At 41.7% G+C, this 16639-nt stretch overlaps 1 protein-coding gene across 1 annotated transcript; it reads right to left on the bottom strand.

The window, feature by feature from the left end:
• Positions 1-570: 570 nt before the first annotated feature.
• ZFAND5 (zinc finger AN1-type containing 5) lies at positions 571-14298 on the bottom strand. The gene is made up of 6 exons (XM_077817580.1): positions 13818-14298; positions 8446-8603; positions 7978-8086; positions 7260-7360; positions 2543-2668; positions 571-2229 (listed from the first exon to the last, which is right to left on the bottom strand). Exons 2-6 carry the CDS (start codon positions 8594-8596, stop codon positions 2081-2083), a joined length of 636 nt encoding a protein of 211 aa, XP_077673706.1. The 5' UTR covers positions 8597-8603; positions 13818-14298; the 3' UTR covers positions 571-2080.
• Positions 14299-16639: the final 2341 nt, after the last annotated feature.

Below are 16639 nucleotides of genomic sequence, written 5' to 3'. Positions count from 1 at the left end.
ATTGGTGAAGGCTGCCTCTTTCCAACAAGTAACCGTGTGCCATGCACACCAACCTGTGGCTCCTTTGCATAGTTGGGAAGGGCAACTCTCACAGCCCCATATTTGAAATCCACATTTAGGTATAGATCCCAGGGAAGGGCCCAGTGGAAATGCTCCTGTTTTCAAAGGTTTGGATAAAATGGTGCTGTACAGTATACTAGTTATTTGGTCCCAGAGATCCATTGGAAATAGATTCGTAGGCAAAGCAGCCCAAAAAAAAAAAAAAAAAAGGCCTTTGAGTTCACAGCTAATGCTCTCCTCCTTCCCTGTAGACATGATGTTGGTGTTATATGCTGAAATAATCTGGCCACCAAGAAAATTAGTTTGTATTCCATCTGCTACGATTTTCTCACGCAAAGAAGCCATCTTAAATTGGTAAATGAAAGCCAAACAGGTTAGAAATATACAGACTTAAGGCACATAGAAAAAAAAAGTCCACAGAGCAGAAACTAGCTGCAGCTCTTCCCCCATCCATAAGACAGCCTCGGGTTATCCAGTAACTCAAAACCCAATGAACTATAACAAAAGGAATTATTTCCCTCTGTACATGATTTTATTATTTACATAATACAACATAGCATAGATGCTGGGTAGCATGATTATGTGCAATACATAAATATGAACTATCTGTACACATTTGTATATCTAATAACTCAGAACTGGAGGACAAAGTTAAAGCAAAAAACCTGATGCTTTTAATAGTGAAGTAAAAACTAAGACTGAACATTGCAATAAAAATCAGAAGTAGAGCCTTGTGTACATAGTTAACTATTTACAGATGAGAACAGGCATTACCACAACACTAGTCTAAACTGTACTGGTTTATATAAAAAACAAGTTTCATACATCACAAAAAACTTCCATTATAACACAGAAGTGATATTACCAGACAAGCATCAGTGAAGTATACTGCCTTTTCTAGAGTTATTGTACAATGCTGTAGATAATGCAGCCCATGCAATACACCCAAGAACACTACAGTCCTACACCCAAATACAATTAAAAATGATAAAGCAGCCCTCAGAGTGGTGCCAGGTACCACTCAAGTCTACAGCAGCCACGTTGGGTATGGTTTTCCATGCAGAATGGTGCCACCTTATTTTATTTAAGAAACTATTAAATAAAAAAGCTCTTACTCTCTTGAACCCAACATGAAGATACATGAAAAATTAAACTGCTCAAACATCTTTGCAACTTAGATTCCAACATATTGTTACTTGATATAGCTGCTGTGGTAAATCTAAAAACAAACAGCTTTTTTTCTTTTGTAAATAAAAATCTTACAGCATTCTGCTACACAACATTTTTAGCTATGCAAGAGTAAAGCAGACAAACCTTCTGTTGCAGGCCAGTTCATGAAGTTTTTAAGAGGGCATTTCCTTTGGGAACCTGTTCTGATTGTTCTGAACTATACAATGTAGTCATTTCCAGGATCGTTCACACCCTTTAAGTATCAATTTCTCACTTTTCCTGCTGCATTTATTAAACATTAACTATATCTTAAATATGGCACCAACACTCCTCTATGTAAGGTGGATCCCCTATGTGAGCTCACATTCTGCTTCAAAACAATGAACTGTGGAAATTAAAGATAGGAGAAGATTTAACTATGGTAGAAGTAGACTGCCAACTTTTTTCTGGTGTATCTTTTTCCCCCAAACAGGCACATAACACTAGCTAAAGATGATCTACCTCAATTACATTCCCAAAAGGCAGATCTGCTGCAGACATGCAGATTTGATACATTTGTTTGGCACACGTGAACTAGACAATTTGTCCTCTGTGCATTTATAACGTTCTGTGCAGGTCTTAATTAATCCAATTTTATTCTGGGGAGGGCATATACATTTTAAAAGGGCTGTATCTATCCAATTCTGCCTGTAACAAACACCCAAACATCCTGAAATATCAATAAGACAGACAAGACTAAAGTAAAACTCTGGAGAACATCAAAAGAAAATGGCCATGCACCTGCTCTTTAATGTTTTCCTAGGATATATTAAAATAAAAACAAAGTCAGTCTTTTCACAAGTAGTTTAGTTTATATTCTCTGGATTTTTTCAGCCACAACAACTGGATTTTCTTTCCTGATTTTAGCTGCAGCTTCTGCTTTGTAGTCATATGGGCAGTTGTGCTTATCAGAGTAACGGTGAAGTCCACAAAACAAGTTTCCACATCGGCAGTCAAACCCTGTACAAACAAAAGGAAGCAGTGTCACTTTCAGCTCTAGCTAAACTATGATTTTAAAGCTTAGTCACTACAGACAAAGAACCAAGTATTTACTACAACTATTCTGTAAGAGCAATACATGAAAAAAGAAAGATTCCATGCATTTCAAAAAACACAGCTGTTTCACAGGGTCTCATCCCAATGAATTCTGAAATGCTTCCTACCCAAAGTGAGTTTTAGAAAATACCAAATACAATGTTCCATCCAGAGGACTAGTAAATGCAAATGCTAGTCAACAAAAGCTGTTAAGTATTGACAAAGCCTTTTCATATACCTGTAAGGCCAACCTTCTTTCTGCACATGAAGCATCTGTTCTTCTTTGGTTTGGGCAATTCAGGAGCACTCTCTTCATTCTGAGAAGTACTGGGCTGAGATACTGATGGACTTGGTTGAGTAACAACTATGGAAAAAGCAAAAAAATAAAGCAAACTGAAATGAGAGCTCCAGATTAAATTTAAATAATTCAACAACGAGCATTTGTTCAAGAATGTAGGTACAGCCCAAGACACTGCATTCCTTTCCCAGAAACTATGCAAAATTCATAGCATATACAATACCACGTTTAAGGTTTTATATTAATACTGAAATCTTTAGCTATAAACCTACAGCTGTGTTTATTACACCACGTGCTAGGAAGTCAGGAATACGGCCACTTCACCATTTAAATGCAAAAATGGAGAGAAGGGTAAGCGTTATTTAACCTACCTTCATAAAGAACTATGAATAGAAAGTATCATACGTTCATGGTAAGTGCTATGTAAGTCATAAGACCTACTTTGAATATCAATGTATACAGGAAAGTTTAAATTTAAGGTCACATGGTAAACCAAGTATATAGTTGTGTTTGTTAGTATTCCTTTGAGAGATCCCCCCAGTGTTTAATAGGTAAAGCACTGTGACCACCTACTCTTTAAACAATCTAAATTGTACATAAGTTTACTTGATTTCTGAAATAAAAAATTTGAAAAACCCTAAAAGCATTGAGCTATAAAATACTTACTGCACAAACAACACATTCCAGATTAAAGCACTACTGTTTGTAATAAAATGAGATTAATATGGGTTTTCCAATCTAACAATAGCCAGATGAGACTGTAGTGCTTCAGTGTAGACACTACCTACACCAATGGGAGGGATTTTCTTGTCAGTGTAGGTAATCCATCTCCCCAAGAGGTGGTAGCTAAACTGATGGAAGAATCCTGTCAACCTAGCATTGTCTACACAGGGACTTAGGTTATCTTAACTACACTGCACAGGGGTATGGATTTTTCACATCCCTGAGTCACAATTATGCCAACCTAATTTTCTAGTGTAGGCCAGACCTAAGACTGCAACAGCAGCTACATTTCTGACTATTACACCATTGGTTCACACAGTTCCCTGCTATGAGCTCTATTCTCAGAGAGAGAAGAGTTACCTTTGCCTATGAGAGTGCTCTCCACTTTCCCATACGAACACTCCTACGGTAATTTAGAAAAGAGCAACAGCCCACATTTATGCCAAACCCAGACATTCTTGTATTACAGTAAATTCAGTATGGCAGTAAAGGTAGCATAGCTAAACTGCCTCATTCTAAAGCTAGTTTTCAGTGGTTTCTCCCATGAACATTTGGGGTCCCGGTTGAGTCTAGTTTCATTTAAGAAGCTTTTCTTGGACTGTAAATCCAAAAGTGCAATGTAGTTTTACAAGGGTCAAGACTCTGTGACTTTAATGCAAACCACCCCTTTTAAATGATTAAACATGTCTTTTTTTAAGGTTCCCCTTCACACCCAGTAAGTCTGACGAAGGTATGTTTTGACTTTGTTTAAACAAACACTTAGACATCCGAAAATAACATGCTAAGCATATACATCACGTTCAGTTCCCACCCTAAACAGTTTACAGTCTAGATGAATGATAAAATTAAACAGATGGAAACAGATAAAAGTTTCAGTTACTTGAAAGACTAGGACATGTAGATGCAGGTAAGCCCTATTTGCTTACCCTTTCTTGATAGACTGTTTATGGAGTGTTACACATTCTCTCCCCAACTCTGACATCTACAAGCTTCTGGGAGAGATTGCCAGGTGCCATAATCCGAAGAGCCTACAATACACAGATACTCAAAATATCTTCATCCCAAATGCTAGTAATAGCCACACTACTTGTCACAGTACCTGGATATATTTATTTCTGGAGGAGCAGCTAGCTGAAGTTCAATCTTGGAAAAACTGAAGTGATGGTGGGTAGAGGGAAATATCAACAAGTTTTTTTCCAACAGAATTCTCTTTCCTAATGTCACAAAATGGTATGTGGTTTTGGAGTTCAAACTAGACCTCCAAATAGCAACAGGAGCAAGAAAAGCACCTTTCTATCTATAGCTCGCTAGAAGACTGCATCCTGTCAGGCACAAGTCTGACCCACGCCATGGTATTCCATGCATTTGTGACCACAGACTGTTGTATTTGGGCACGCACCCACAAATCCACATGCGATAAAAGTTGAAGGACATGACACTAGTGCTCAGGTCTCTAATGACTACCCACTAAGTGAATGGATCAAGTTTAGTATTTATCCTCAAGATGCTAAATGGGCTTTGACCAAGTCTGTTCAAAGGACATCTTTTTTCTTTGTGATCATGAACCCTCCAAACAACTGTGATACTTGCAGACTATCGAACTTAAACAGGACAAGATTAGTGAGAGGAGCAGCCAAAGCCTTTTCAGCAAGCCTGCCCACTGATATTCTCTTAAAGAGTGGCAGATGACAAACCTAAATCTGGTCATGACTTAAGATGAACAAATCCTTCCTCCTTGATACAGTGTTATCATAGACTATTTCCCCCATGATTTTCCCTCCTCCTGTTCTGAGGAAAGAATCTAAGAAATCCTAGGTGCTGCCAGAATGGAGGAAGAAAAGAAAGACGTGAACAGTCTACACATAAGTTATTCAGTTTTGAAGAGTGCTCAGATACTATAGTAGGCACAATATAAAGACTTGATAAAAAACAAAAAATTAGAGGGAGGCTAGATTCTATGGTCTGGCAAAACTGGCTTTAAGATACCCGTTGAATGGCCATATGTAGAGTTTAAGGAATACAGACTGGAGACAAAACACTGGAGCAGAGAGCAGTTTTCCTAAAGAGCCAAATACGCTGGAAGCGTGCCAGTGTAAAGATTTCAAAGCAGGGGGGGGGGGGGAAAAAGAAAAGAAAAAAGAATCAACCTAAGGTTTTCCAGGTATTTACATGTACTTCCAGTATGTAATTTCTGTTCCTTTCCATCTAAACTGCAAAAAAATCCTGGCTTTTGAGTTCCACAGAGGCATTTGCTATTAGCCTGGTAATTAATAACAAATATATTAAATTAAGAATGGTTATAAGCAACTTTCGCCATGCAGCTTCTGTTAGCATAGAAAGACTAAAGTATTCTTTTGCATAGCATAGTTTTTGGTGTCGATTGTCATCTGTTCATCCCCAATGAGATCAGAAGCTTACAAGTTATCAGTTTCAAAGAGGACTTCTGCAATTTGGTAACTAATTTTAAATGGTTAAGAATTTTCAATTTGACTCACTTGCCACACTGTCATTACTACCTTATTTTACATATACTGTTTCCTTCCTCATTGGCACTCTCAGGTATGACCTCAAGATGCATTGTTAAAAGGGACACGACTAAGTTACAGGAGATAATCTGAAACTTGCATAGCTTATAAAAGTCTCCTTAAACTCTGTACACACCCCAAAAAGCATCAGAGCAATAAATACACTTGTATTTATCAATCCATGTCACAGAATCATATTACTGATACACCTCTTTTACATCCCAAATAGCCAGAGCCAAAGTATGAATACAAAACAGTTTAATGCAAGACATGAAAGCAGCTCAAACAGGAAAAAAAACCTAGACAGAAATAAAGGGCTAGTTAATGTAATCTTCCTGTGACTCTTCACCTTCAGATTTTTCCAGTTTTGAAAAATGGTAATTTTGTCTAAGTATCACAGAAAAAAATCGTTTAAAACTATGGCAGCATTTACAAAACAAATACCAATTTTATAAAGCTATTTAAATGAAGTGTTTTGAAGGACACATACCAAATGGGAGAAAGGAAAAGACAACATTAGTGTTAGTAGCTGTAGAATAATATACACATTATTCAAACTTGTGTGTGACAGTTTAACAAAAATATTGGTTCAAGAACTTGGTATCTGTTGGTGTAGACCTGCTTTTCACAAAGAAGTTAATGCTCTAACTTTTCTTTTCTTTAAATAATACCATTGTAAAGTATCTGTAACCTTCCCAACGTAAAAGTACAACTTCTAAAGCATCCGCTTGGATTATGAACATAATATGGCCCAACGATTAAGTTCACTCCAGTTCAAGAACAATGGATCAATTATTCCACAGGTGCTTGATCAGTCCGTCCTTCAACAGACTTGTCTGTCACATGCATTAAACTAAGAGCACAGCCCTGGGACAGAGTTATAAAAGAAATATATAGTCTTAAAAATTTTTAGCCAGTAAGCTCAAGTAATTATTTATCCTCCAAAAATGCTGCGTTTCCTTCTCTAATATGGCTGAATACAAGAAGCCATATTTATGTCCACAAGCCAACAGAAATTTGAGACAAAGGTTCTCCTAGATTTTCAACAGAGGTTTCTATCATTTTAGCCCTGTAATTTTAGCCCTCCGGTTCTTTTCCCTTACAATTCTAAAAACAATAGTGTACAATTCTAAGTGTTTCAAAATTTAAACTGAAAGTTTAAGAGCCGAACTTGCTCTCTTGTCAAAGTCTTCAATGGGAATTGTGTGCATGTCCAAAGGTGAAATTTAGCCCCAGCTATTTTTCTCTGCACTACAAACGTACACTCAAATATTCAGAACCACCACCTTCAGTTTTTAATATTTCTCCTAGGACAGTATTATGATGGTGAGGGAAGAGACGGTAAAATATAAACTGTCAACTTCTGCTAAAATCCACTAGTTGTATTCAAAGTTAATTTGATGGCACACCTGGCTCTGTTGTCTCTGTTTTCGGTGTTACTTTTTCCTCTCTTGAAATGCTCATTTCTGTCATTTGCTGTGTTACGGGCAAGGCGGCAACAGGTACATTTCTGTTACGTTCAATGAGAAAAAGCAATTCATGTTAGTTTTGAGTTTACACTAAATGTATGTGTTGTCTAAACTCTACTTAAATATTCTCAGCAGTTTAAACTATTTGTTTTGCCACTACAGAGATAGCTTCTACCATAATTAAAGAAAGTAATGAAAGATGCTTCTTTTAATAATTACTTCACTCACTCTACAGCAGTATTTCTCAACAGCTGGTCCATGGACCAGTACCGGTCCCAAAGATCTCCCCAACACAGTTTAGGAAGGCAGCAAGCTGGTCCCTGGTATCAAAAAGGATGAGAAATACTGCTCTAGAAGACTGAAGAAGCCATGTAGCAAACTGCTGTTCAGCTAAGAATCAAGAAAGCGTTCTTGCAATATCCAGCCGTCTAATACCAAACATCGTATACCACTTACATCAGCAATCTTCAATTAAGTTCACAAAGCATCGGTCAATCATAGTTCTCCACGAGACAGTTTGTCAGCTATTTATTCCTCCAAAAACTAACTACAATGGTGATATCAGTACACCTACACCATGGTTGTTTTAAGTATAAACCCTCTATTTGTTTTATGGATTTAACTCAGTTTAGCCTCAAAACAGTAATCTACAACTTACCTTAATTTGTCAGATGTGCTGCCAGCAGCACCTTCACAGTTTAAGCTAGCATCTACTCTCTGAACTGATACAGAGTCTGAGGTAGGACTGCTTGAACCACTGGCTGTTCCTATGCAATAGAAATTTGAAAGTTAAGTAAACGTGTAGAATATAAATTAATAACTACTCAAGCACACTTATGTATAATATTAGTTTAGCTGTTCTCACCCAATTACTTGATATTTGATTAGATTGCTGTGTCTTTAAAACTGCATGCCAATGAAATACAACTAAAGCGATCATCTAAATATATGGATCAAGTGCTCAGCAGAGACTTAGGGTGGGGCACCAAGTATAGTGTGTTGTCCAGAATGTACAAATCAACATAATTTTGTTTTCAGCATAGCCATTGCAGATGTTCCTGCCTCCAACATTTGTCCTACAATTCCTGCCATCTTCTCAGACATTTCTCCAAATAAAGAAGTTTACCCATTGGACTGATTCTGCCACTATTCTGCTGTCGCTGAAGATGCTCTTTGTAGCAGACGGAGCACATTCCATTTGTCCTAGGATTCCCATAAAATCCACAACCAGTACTACACAGCATGGGCCCTGGGGTCTGGTTCGTCTCCTGAGCCATCTCTGTGCTGTAAATAAAACCAGATAACTGCATTAAAAGTTGGCATGTAACCAAAATCGATCATAGTTTGTAGGAGACAGTCATTAGTATCTTTACATAACACAAATGTAGCCTTTGTTAAGAATGCTGATATTTGTAGAAAAAGTAAAGTTGCAGTAATGGAAAGCATAGATATTGTTATACCTTTCTAAAATCCTAGTAGAAAAATTTCAATGATATCACGTAGGTTGGAAGAAGGGTACATGTAATTATGCACCCTTATGAACAGATTCACTTCACTCATCACTGAGCAGTAAAAAAAAAAACAAAAACAAACCTGTGTCACTGTCACTCATTTTGAGTATTTTCTATTCCCGAAGTCAGATCCGCTGAATAAACCACACCAAATCTGTGTACACTAATCAATTCTGGAAATCAATATAATCTATTTATCAACAGACTAGGCAGCAAATAAACTGCCTTCACTGCTTATATGATATGTGGGTCCTGGATAATTTCAACTCAGAAGTTCCAGGAGTTAACAAATTGTATTTTGGCAATACACTCAATAAAGCAGAGTGGGAAGTTTACTACAAGTACTAGCCAACGGTCAATTTCAATATGCACTTTTAACTATAGAAGTAATTTCCAAAACAGAGTAAGTCTTGTTTGTATGAAAGCTGACACTGTATGTTAACTGGCAGCAACATGTGTGCAGAATCTTCCATATACAGGGTCAGCAGGCATTCCTGAAACATCACGAACTTATTTTTCGGTGCTTTAAAAGTTGCATTTGCAACAAACTTGAACAGAACTCTTGCAAGAAACGCATTGGCTGCTAAAATACACCCATTTACACAGCCTACTCATTTCCATAAGCTCAGCAAAGTACTCTGGCTCAAGAATTTATAGAAAGGTACCCATGGGTGGGAATAGCTCAGTGGTTTGAGCATTGGCCTGCTAAACCCAGGGTTGTGAGTTCAATCCCTGAGGGGGCCATTTAGGGATCTGGGGCAAAAAAAAAAAAAAAAAATTGGGGATTGTGCCTGCTTTGAGCAGGGGGTTGGACTAGATGACCTCCTGAGGTCCCTTCCAACCCTGGTCTTCTATGATTCTAAAGGGCTCAAATGTCTGGCACTGGATAATAAAAGTCCTCACCTCTGCATAACAAACAGCAAAAATTAACAATACAAATACCTCACCTTCACTAGTGATTTATCTCTGCAATGCAAGTTTAGTAGAAAACCTGATATAGCAAGGAACCCTTGGCTCCCAAGAGCACTATTATAACAGGGGCACAGTATAATTAAGTGATCTCCTATAAATCCAGGGCAAATTAAAATATTAGACTGGGCCACTAGAAAAATTGTGTTTTAAAACAATACACCTTTTGGGGCACAATGAACTTTTTAAAACTTGGAGAGCTAGGTATTTTGACAAAACAGCCTCTCCATATTAGTGTCTCCCTCTCTAGTTACATCCAAAGTGAATTACAGATATTTGAAAAGACTCATTTAAGGTTCACAGCAACCCAATATACATATGTTGATACACAGGTGCTTGCTATGGACCAAAACATAGTTCTGTAAATTAAAGGTCTGCGTCTCCCAAAGATAAGCCTTTCTTTAGGGATATTATAGTAGCTGAAACTACAGTGGAGTATCATATCACTGTGCGGCTCCAAGGGAGATTGAGGGCCCACTATAGTAAGTACTGTAAATACACAGAAAATCCCTGACCCAGAAAATTTACAAACTAGATAAAGCACACCAAGGGGCAAAAAGGAACAGTTACATGTACCCTTTTACAGATCTGGAATTGAAGCAAAGAAATTAGGTGACTTGCACAAGGTCACTCAGAAAGTTAGTGACATCTCTTGATCTAGATCTCTAGTTCATTACCTTGACAAGACCTGCCTTTTTGACACCTGTCATAGGCTTCTACCAAATTGTGGTTTTACAACCATTTTTCATTTATTTTAAGGACCCATGCAGATGGAACTGATCAGCTAAACAGCAGAAACAGTGGACTATACAAAGTACTGCCAGATGAACTAAAAATACAGAAAATATTTTCTTCTAATCTATAGTAACTTTAGGCCCTACAATTTAGATATTCCGAGGATATAAGTGCTAACAAATATATCAGAGGGATAAATACCACGGAGGGAGAAGAATTATTTAATCTCAGTACCAGTGTGGACACAAGAACAAATGGATATAAACTGGGCATCAGGAAGTTTAGACTTGAAATTAGACAAAGGTTTCAAACCATCAGAGAAGTGAAGTTCTGGAACAGCCTTCCAAGGGAAGCAGTGGGGGCAAAACACATATCTGGCTTCAAGACTAAGCTTGATAAGTTTATGGAAGGGATGATATGATGGGATAGCCTAAATTTGGCAATTAATTCATCTTCAACTGTAGATATGCCCAATGGCCTGTGATGGGATGTTAGATGGGGTGGGATCTGAGTTACTACAAACAATTCTTTCCTGGGTGTCTGCCTGGTGAGTCTTGTCCACATGCTCAGGGTTTAGCTGATCGCCATATTTGGGGTCGGGAAGGAATTTTCCTCCAGGGCAAATTGGAAGAGGCCCTGGGGTTTTTTTGCCTTCCTCTGCAGCGTGGGGCATGGGTTACTTGTTGGAGGATTCTCTGCACCTTGAAGTCTTTAAACCATGATTTGAGGACTTCAATAGCTCAGACATAGGTTAGGGACTTGTTACATGAGTGGGTGGGTGGGATTCCGTGGCCTGCATAGTGCAGGAGGTCAGAGTAGATTACCACAATGGTCCCTTCTGACCTTAAAGTTTATGATTCTAATTTTCATTAAGTGGTGTTCCTTTTAATAATTCTAAACATGTCAGCATCCACGAATGAGTCTCCAGTACTCCAACTTGCTCCTCTTAAAAATGAAGATATTGTAAACATGTTTTACCACTTGCTATTTAAATCTAGCTTTAGGTTTTAATTGTTGTTTTGAATATAATGTAAATACAAGCACTTTCATGGCTCCTGTCAGCACATTCTTTCCCTACTAGAAATACATGCCCCTAATTAAAAAGGACAAATTGTTATTTTACAGTGACTGTTAAAGAAATTGCACCATTTCATTTTTCTTGTACCAGGTCCAAGTATCACCTGACTAACCATGTCCTTTAAAAGACTCCACCAGTATGAAGACAAATATACCTTCATCATCCCTTAATAAGTATTTATCAACCAGAAACTAAATTATGCTATTTGTACCTTTGGATTAATGTACTGGGAAGCTCAGATGACTATTTTCAGAGTAACAGCCGTGTTAGTCTGTATTCTGTATTCGCAAAAAGAAAAGGAGTACTTGTGGCACCTTAGAGACTAACCAATTTATTTGAGCATAAGCTTTCGTGAGCTACAGCTCATGCTCAAATAAATTGGTTAGTCTCTAAGGTGCCACAAGTACTCCTTTTCCTTTTTGAGATGACTATGGGTTTCATAAACCTAACAGAAGTGCTTTGCTTGTCATACATCAGCAGTTCCCAACTAGGATGGGACCTCACAATTTAGCAGTCATCCACTTAATGTCACACATTCAGTTCTGTCTTTCCCTTAGAAAACCAGCTTATAATAGTATCACGTGTGCCTGCTTTCCTTAATATTTCTCAGAAGCTTAGGTCACATGGGTGAATGCATTAGCTTCCGCCTGTCACAAGGCTGCAATGTGACAGGCTGAGCAAGAGGCTCAGACACACAACCTCGTCAACAGGGGCCTCTGAAATCAGCTTCTATTTATATCTCAAAAGGTTGCCAACTCCTACACAACCCACAGAACTGAAGCAGCAAAGCATACACCCACTGTAATGGAGAAATATAAAATCCAATTAACAGGATGATTACAGCTTCCTCTCTGAAGAGAGAGAGGGAGACATTCTTAAATTATACTTAGAAAATGCAGCATCATGGGCTAGTCATCTCAAACAGCCATTACCATTTTTAACATACAGCATAAAGACAAAACAGCTGAGTATGATCTGAGGCCCAAAAGATGACTGCTGTTGCACTGCCTTTGCTCACACACACATACAGTACTCAGCATTTTTGGGTGGGTGGTTTCAACAGAAGCATTTGCCTGCATATCAGTTTGTTCCTTTTTAGGTGGAAGGAAGACATTGATTAAAAGGTTAAGGTTCTTGTTCGCTGGTTGTTTCCTTTTACAGGAGGAACTATGTTTTGCAACTTGCATTAGCTCAGCTAGCGATTCTATTACAGTAACCCGGATAGCTACTAGTTACACAAGTTAAACCAGGGCAGGAAAATACTTGATGCTGAAGACTACATATGAGGTATTTTGTTGTGAATTACAGCTAAACTCAAGGCCACTTTAATAACATAACAAACAATGAATTTGGAGTGGGCTTCACAAAATACCATAAAACAGCAGCAATGAACTTTAGTTCTCCACGCAAAAGTGCTTTTTTAACCAAACTGCAATATTCACACCAGATACATTCACATTTTTAAACGGGTTTAGTGAGGGGGAAAGGAGAACAGAAAAAACAAAGCTATACCGAAATCAATACTAAACCCATGGATGGGAATTGCGTCAATGATAGGGCAGAAAGGGACGGCTGACCTAAATCTCTATTTATCCTGACATCCTCCTCCAGATGAGGCCCCCAGAAGCGGGATTGACCCAGGGCATTCTGCGCTTTAGAAAGGGAGCTGAGGCGCTCCCTAGATACGCGGAGAATATGGATCGAAACGGACAAAGACAAAACTGAGCCAGGCCAGAAAAACAAAGGGAAGGGCAGGGCGCCCCCAGCCTCCCGCGGCAGGAGCCACCCGCCGCGGGTAGCGCTGTTCAAGCCCGAGCCGCGAGAGCGGCAACGTGCCTTGTTCCTCGCCCGGCCACCGGCAGCCCCAGGCCTGCTGGGCCCCTCTCAAAAGCCCTGAGTCACGCCGCCCAGCCGCTCGCTCGGTGCCGCCGGCCTCCTCAGCCCCTTCCGGCTCTTTGTTCTTCCCAGCAGCCGCGGCCCGCCGGCTAAGGGGATCCGCCGGCTAAGGGCCCCATTCGTTACCCCCCTCCCCGCGGCCGGGCCCTCTGCTCGGGGCCCTTCTCCCCGGACAGGCGGGGGAGCCTAGCCCGTGTTAAGGGCCGGAGCGTTTCGCTAGCCCCATCCCCCCGCGCGCTGCTCGGCCCCTCCACACCCACGAAGGCCGGCCGGCCGGCCGAGACACAAAGGCCGCGGGGCGCCACTGACCTGCTCGAAGAGGCCGCTGGCGAGGGCCCCGGGCGAGTGGTCGGTTCTGCTGAGGCCAGACAAAGGCGCCGGCGGCGGCGGCGGGGGGGAGGGGTGGCTGTCCCGGCGCGTGCAAGTCCCGGCCCGGCAAGGAGCTCGCGCCGCCGCGGCTCCTCTCCTTTGTTTCTGCAGCAGCGCGGAGCGAGACGCGCCGCGCGGAGGAGGGGTGGGAGCGGGGGAGGCGGATCCTGCTACACAACGCGCGCCGGCTCGCGCTGCTACTGCTGCGCCGCGAGGCTCCGGGCCGGACGGAAGCGCCGCCGCACGCGCAGAAACCGGCGCTGGTGTCTGTCGGTCGGTCGGTCGGTGCCGCCGCCGCGCGCTGTTCCGGGAGGGAGGAGGCTGGACTCGAAGCGGCCGCTCAGAGCCAGCGATGACGCTGCAGCTGCGGCCGGCGCCCGCGCTCTCTGGAATCACACTGGCGCGCGGGTGGCGGTGGGGAGGAAGAGAAGGCGAGGCAGGAAGGGGCGGGGGTCTTCGTGACGTCACCGAAGCCGTGGAGAGAGGAGGGTGGGGGCCGTGTGCAGAGTGGCGAAGTAGTCATCTCACAGACATCGTCACGATGGAGGAGGGGCGGGATCAGGGGTGTCCGCGGGAAGGGGGGCGGCGGGGTGAGCACGGGGCAGTGCGGCCATGGGTACTGAGTTTGCAAAGTGCATGGGGCAGGGACAGCGATGGGGGGCAGGGTTCGCGCAGTACGTAGGGCAGGGGTGGCCATGGGGCTGGCCTTACCCTGAGGTGAACTGAGGCGGCTGCCTCAGGTGCCAGACTGTGGGGGTGGTGCCATGAGGAGCTAGAGTGTAGAAAATTTTATCTGTTGCTGGTGCATGTGTATTCTCTGCTCTAGATGCACAGAGATGGTGGAGTGCTGTGCTGGAGGAAGGACGGCACAAGACACATAACAGGCAGGACAGAAGGTGAGAGGGAATAACAAAGCAGCAGGCGCTGTAGAGAGAGAGGGGAAGAGGAGCTTCTTATGTACCTCTCAATCAGTCCAGGCTCCTGGTGGTGCTAAACACCAGCTTCTCAGGGAGCTTCCTGTTTCCTGCTGCTTTCCTGAACCCACTTGAGGAGAACAGGCAGTCAACTGAAGTAGTAGGAGCCAGTTAGGCCCTTCAGACGCTGATCTCTCCTCTCACTGAGGCCCTGCTACCAACCTGCTTATTTTTTCCATTCAGTTGAGTGTTGAGAGCCACTATAGCTGGCACAGAACAGCAGTCATGAGTGAAAGAAGAAAATGCCCCTTCTGGGGCAGCATTCAGAAAAAGAAAGGAAGCAACAGAAGCTTTTCTGTCTAAGCAGGAAGGCGCTCTTCTGAGATACATAGACACAAATGTTCAAGGTGAGCCTTCTGGCCCCAGTGAGGATGTGAGTGGTGAGGAGATGCCTGATCTTCCAGTTAGTCAGAGTGCAGGTGACCTGGCAGCTACTGCAGCATCCATCTCGCCATCTCAAATGGATGTAACCATGCACATTCCTGAAGAAAAGTGTAGATCAGAGAAGAGTTTGGTGGAGGCACAAGAAACAGCTGCTGCTGAGTTTCGTTCCTTAAGTCTAGATGATCCAGGACTGTGGACCCACTTGAGCAGTAGCCTGAGGGACTTCCTTGTACTGCATGGGCCACAGCAAGTGAAAAACTTCATGTTCCCCAAAGACAATGAAAATAGAAGTTTCCGTCCAACAGACTACAGGCGTGAAATCCCCAATGGTGACAAAGTGGAGAAGCCATGGCTTATGTACTCAAAACCCCAGAATGCTGCATACTGTTTTTGTTGCAAATTCTTCCAGTCTAATGTTCCAGCCACATTGGGTTCTACAGGAACAAAGGACTGGAAAAATCTGGCTAGAAATCTGGCATGCCATGAGAAGGCAGCAAATCACCAGAGAGCATTCCATAGGTGGAAAGAGCTTGAGATGACACTAAGGTTAAAGGCCACCATAGATGATCAGCATCAAGAGAAGATTGCATCAGAGTCCCTTTACTGGCAAAATGTTCTGAAAAGGCTCATTGCCATTGTGAGAATGCTTGCTACCCAAAACTTAGCACTGCGTGGCACTTCAGATCAGCTGTATGTGCCAAACAATGGAAACTTCCTGAAAACTGTGGAGCTGATGGCTGAGTTTGATGCTGTACTCCAAGAGCATCTAAGAAGAGTCACCACCCAAGAAATGTACACACACCACTACCTTGGAAAAACCAATTCAAAATGAGATCATACAGTTACTGGCAACAAAAGTCAAAGAGAAGATTGTGGCAGATCTGAAGTCAGCAAGATATTACTCTGTTATTCTGCACTGCACACCTGACATCAGCCATACGGAACAAATGGCTTTAATGGTGCGTTTTGTAACAATAGCAGAACCTAGTGAAAAAGTCCCTGCAATGGTGACTGTCAGAGAGCATTTTCTAGAATTTATTGACATTGATGATACTACAAGAGCTGGTATGACAAATATGCTTCTTAAAAAGCTGGAAGATATGAGAATTGCAATAGCTGACATGAGAGGTCAGGGCTACGATAATGGTGCCAACATGAGAGGAAAGAACAGAGGAGTGCAGACACGGATCCGAGAGTTAAATGCTCAAGCTTTTTTTGTCCCATGCAGTTCTCATTCATTGAACTTGGTGGTCAGTGATGCAGCATCAGCTTCTAGTGAGGCTGCTGAATTTTTTAATGTAATTCAAAGCATCTATGTATTTTTCTCTGCATCAACTCATCAATGGCAAATTTTGAAGCAACATCTGGGAACATCCTCTCTGACACTGAAACCACTGAGTGCCA

This window comes from Eretmochelys imbricata, chromosome 5, assembly GCF_965152235.1.
Source record: "Eretmochelys imbricata isolate rEreImb1 chromosome 5, rEreImb1.hap1, whole genome shotgun sequence".
Lineage (NCBI taxonomy): Eukaryota > Metazoa > Chordata > Testudines > Cheloniidae > Eretmochelys > Eretmochelys imbricata.
This window is presented reverse-complemented; position numbering and strand designations above follow the sequence as displayed.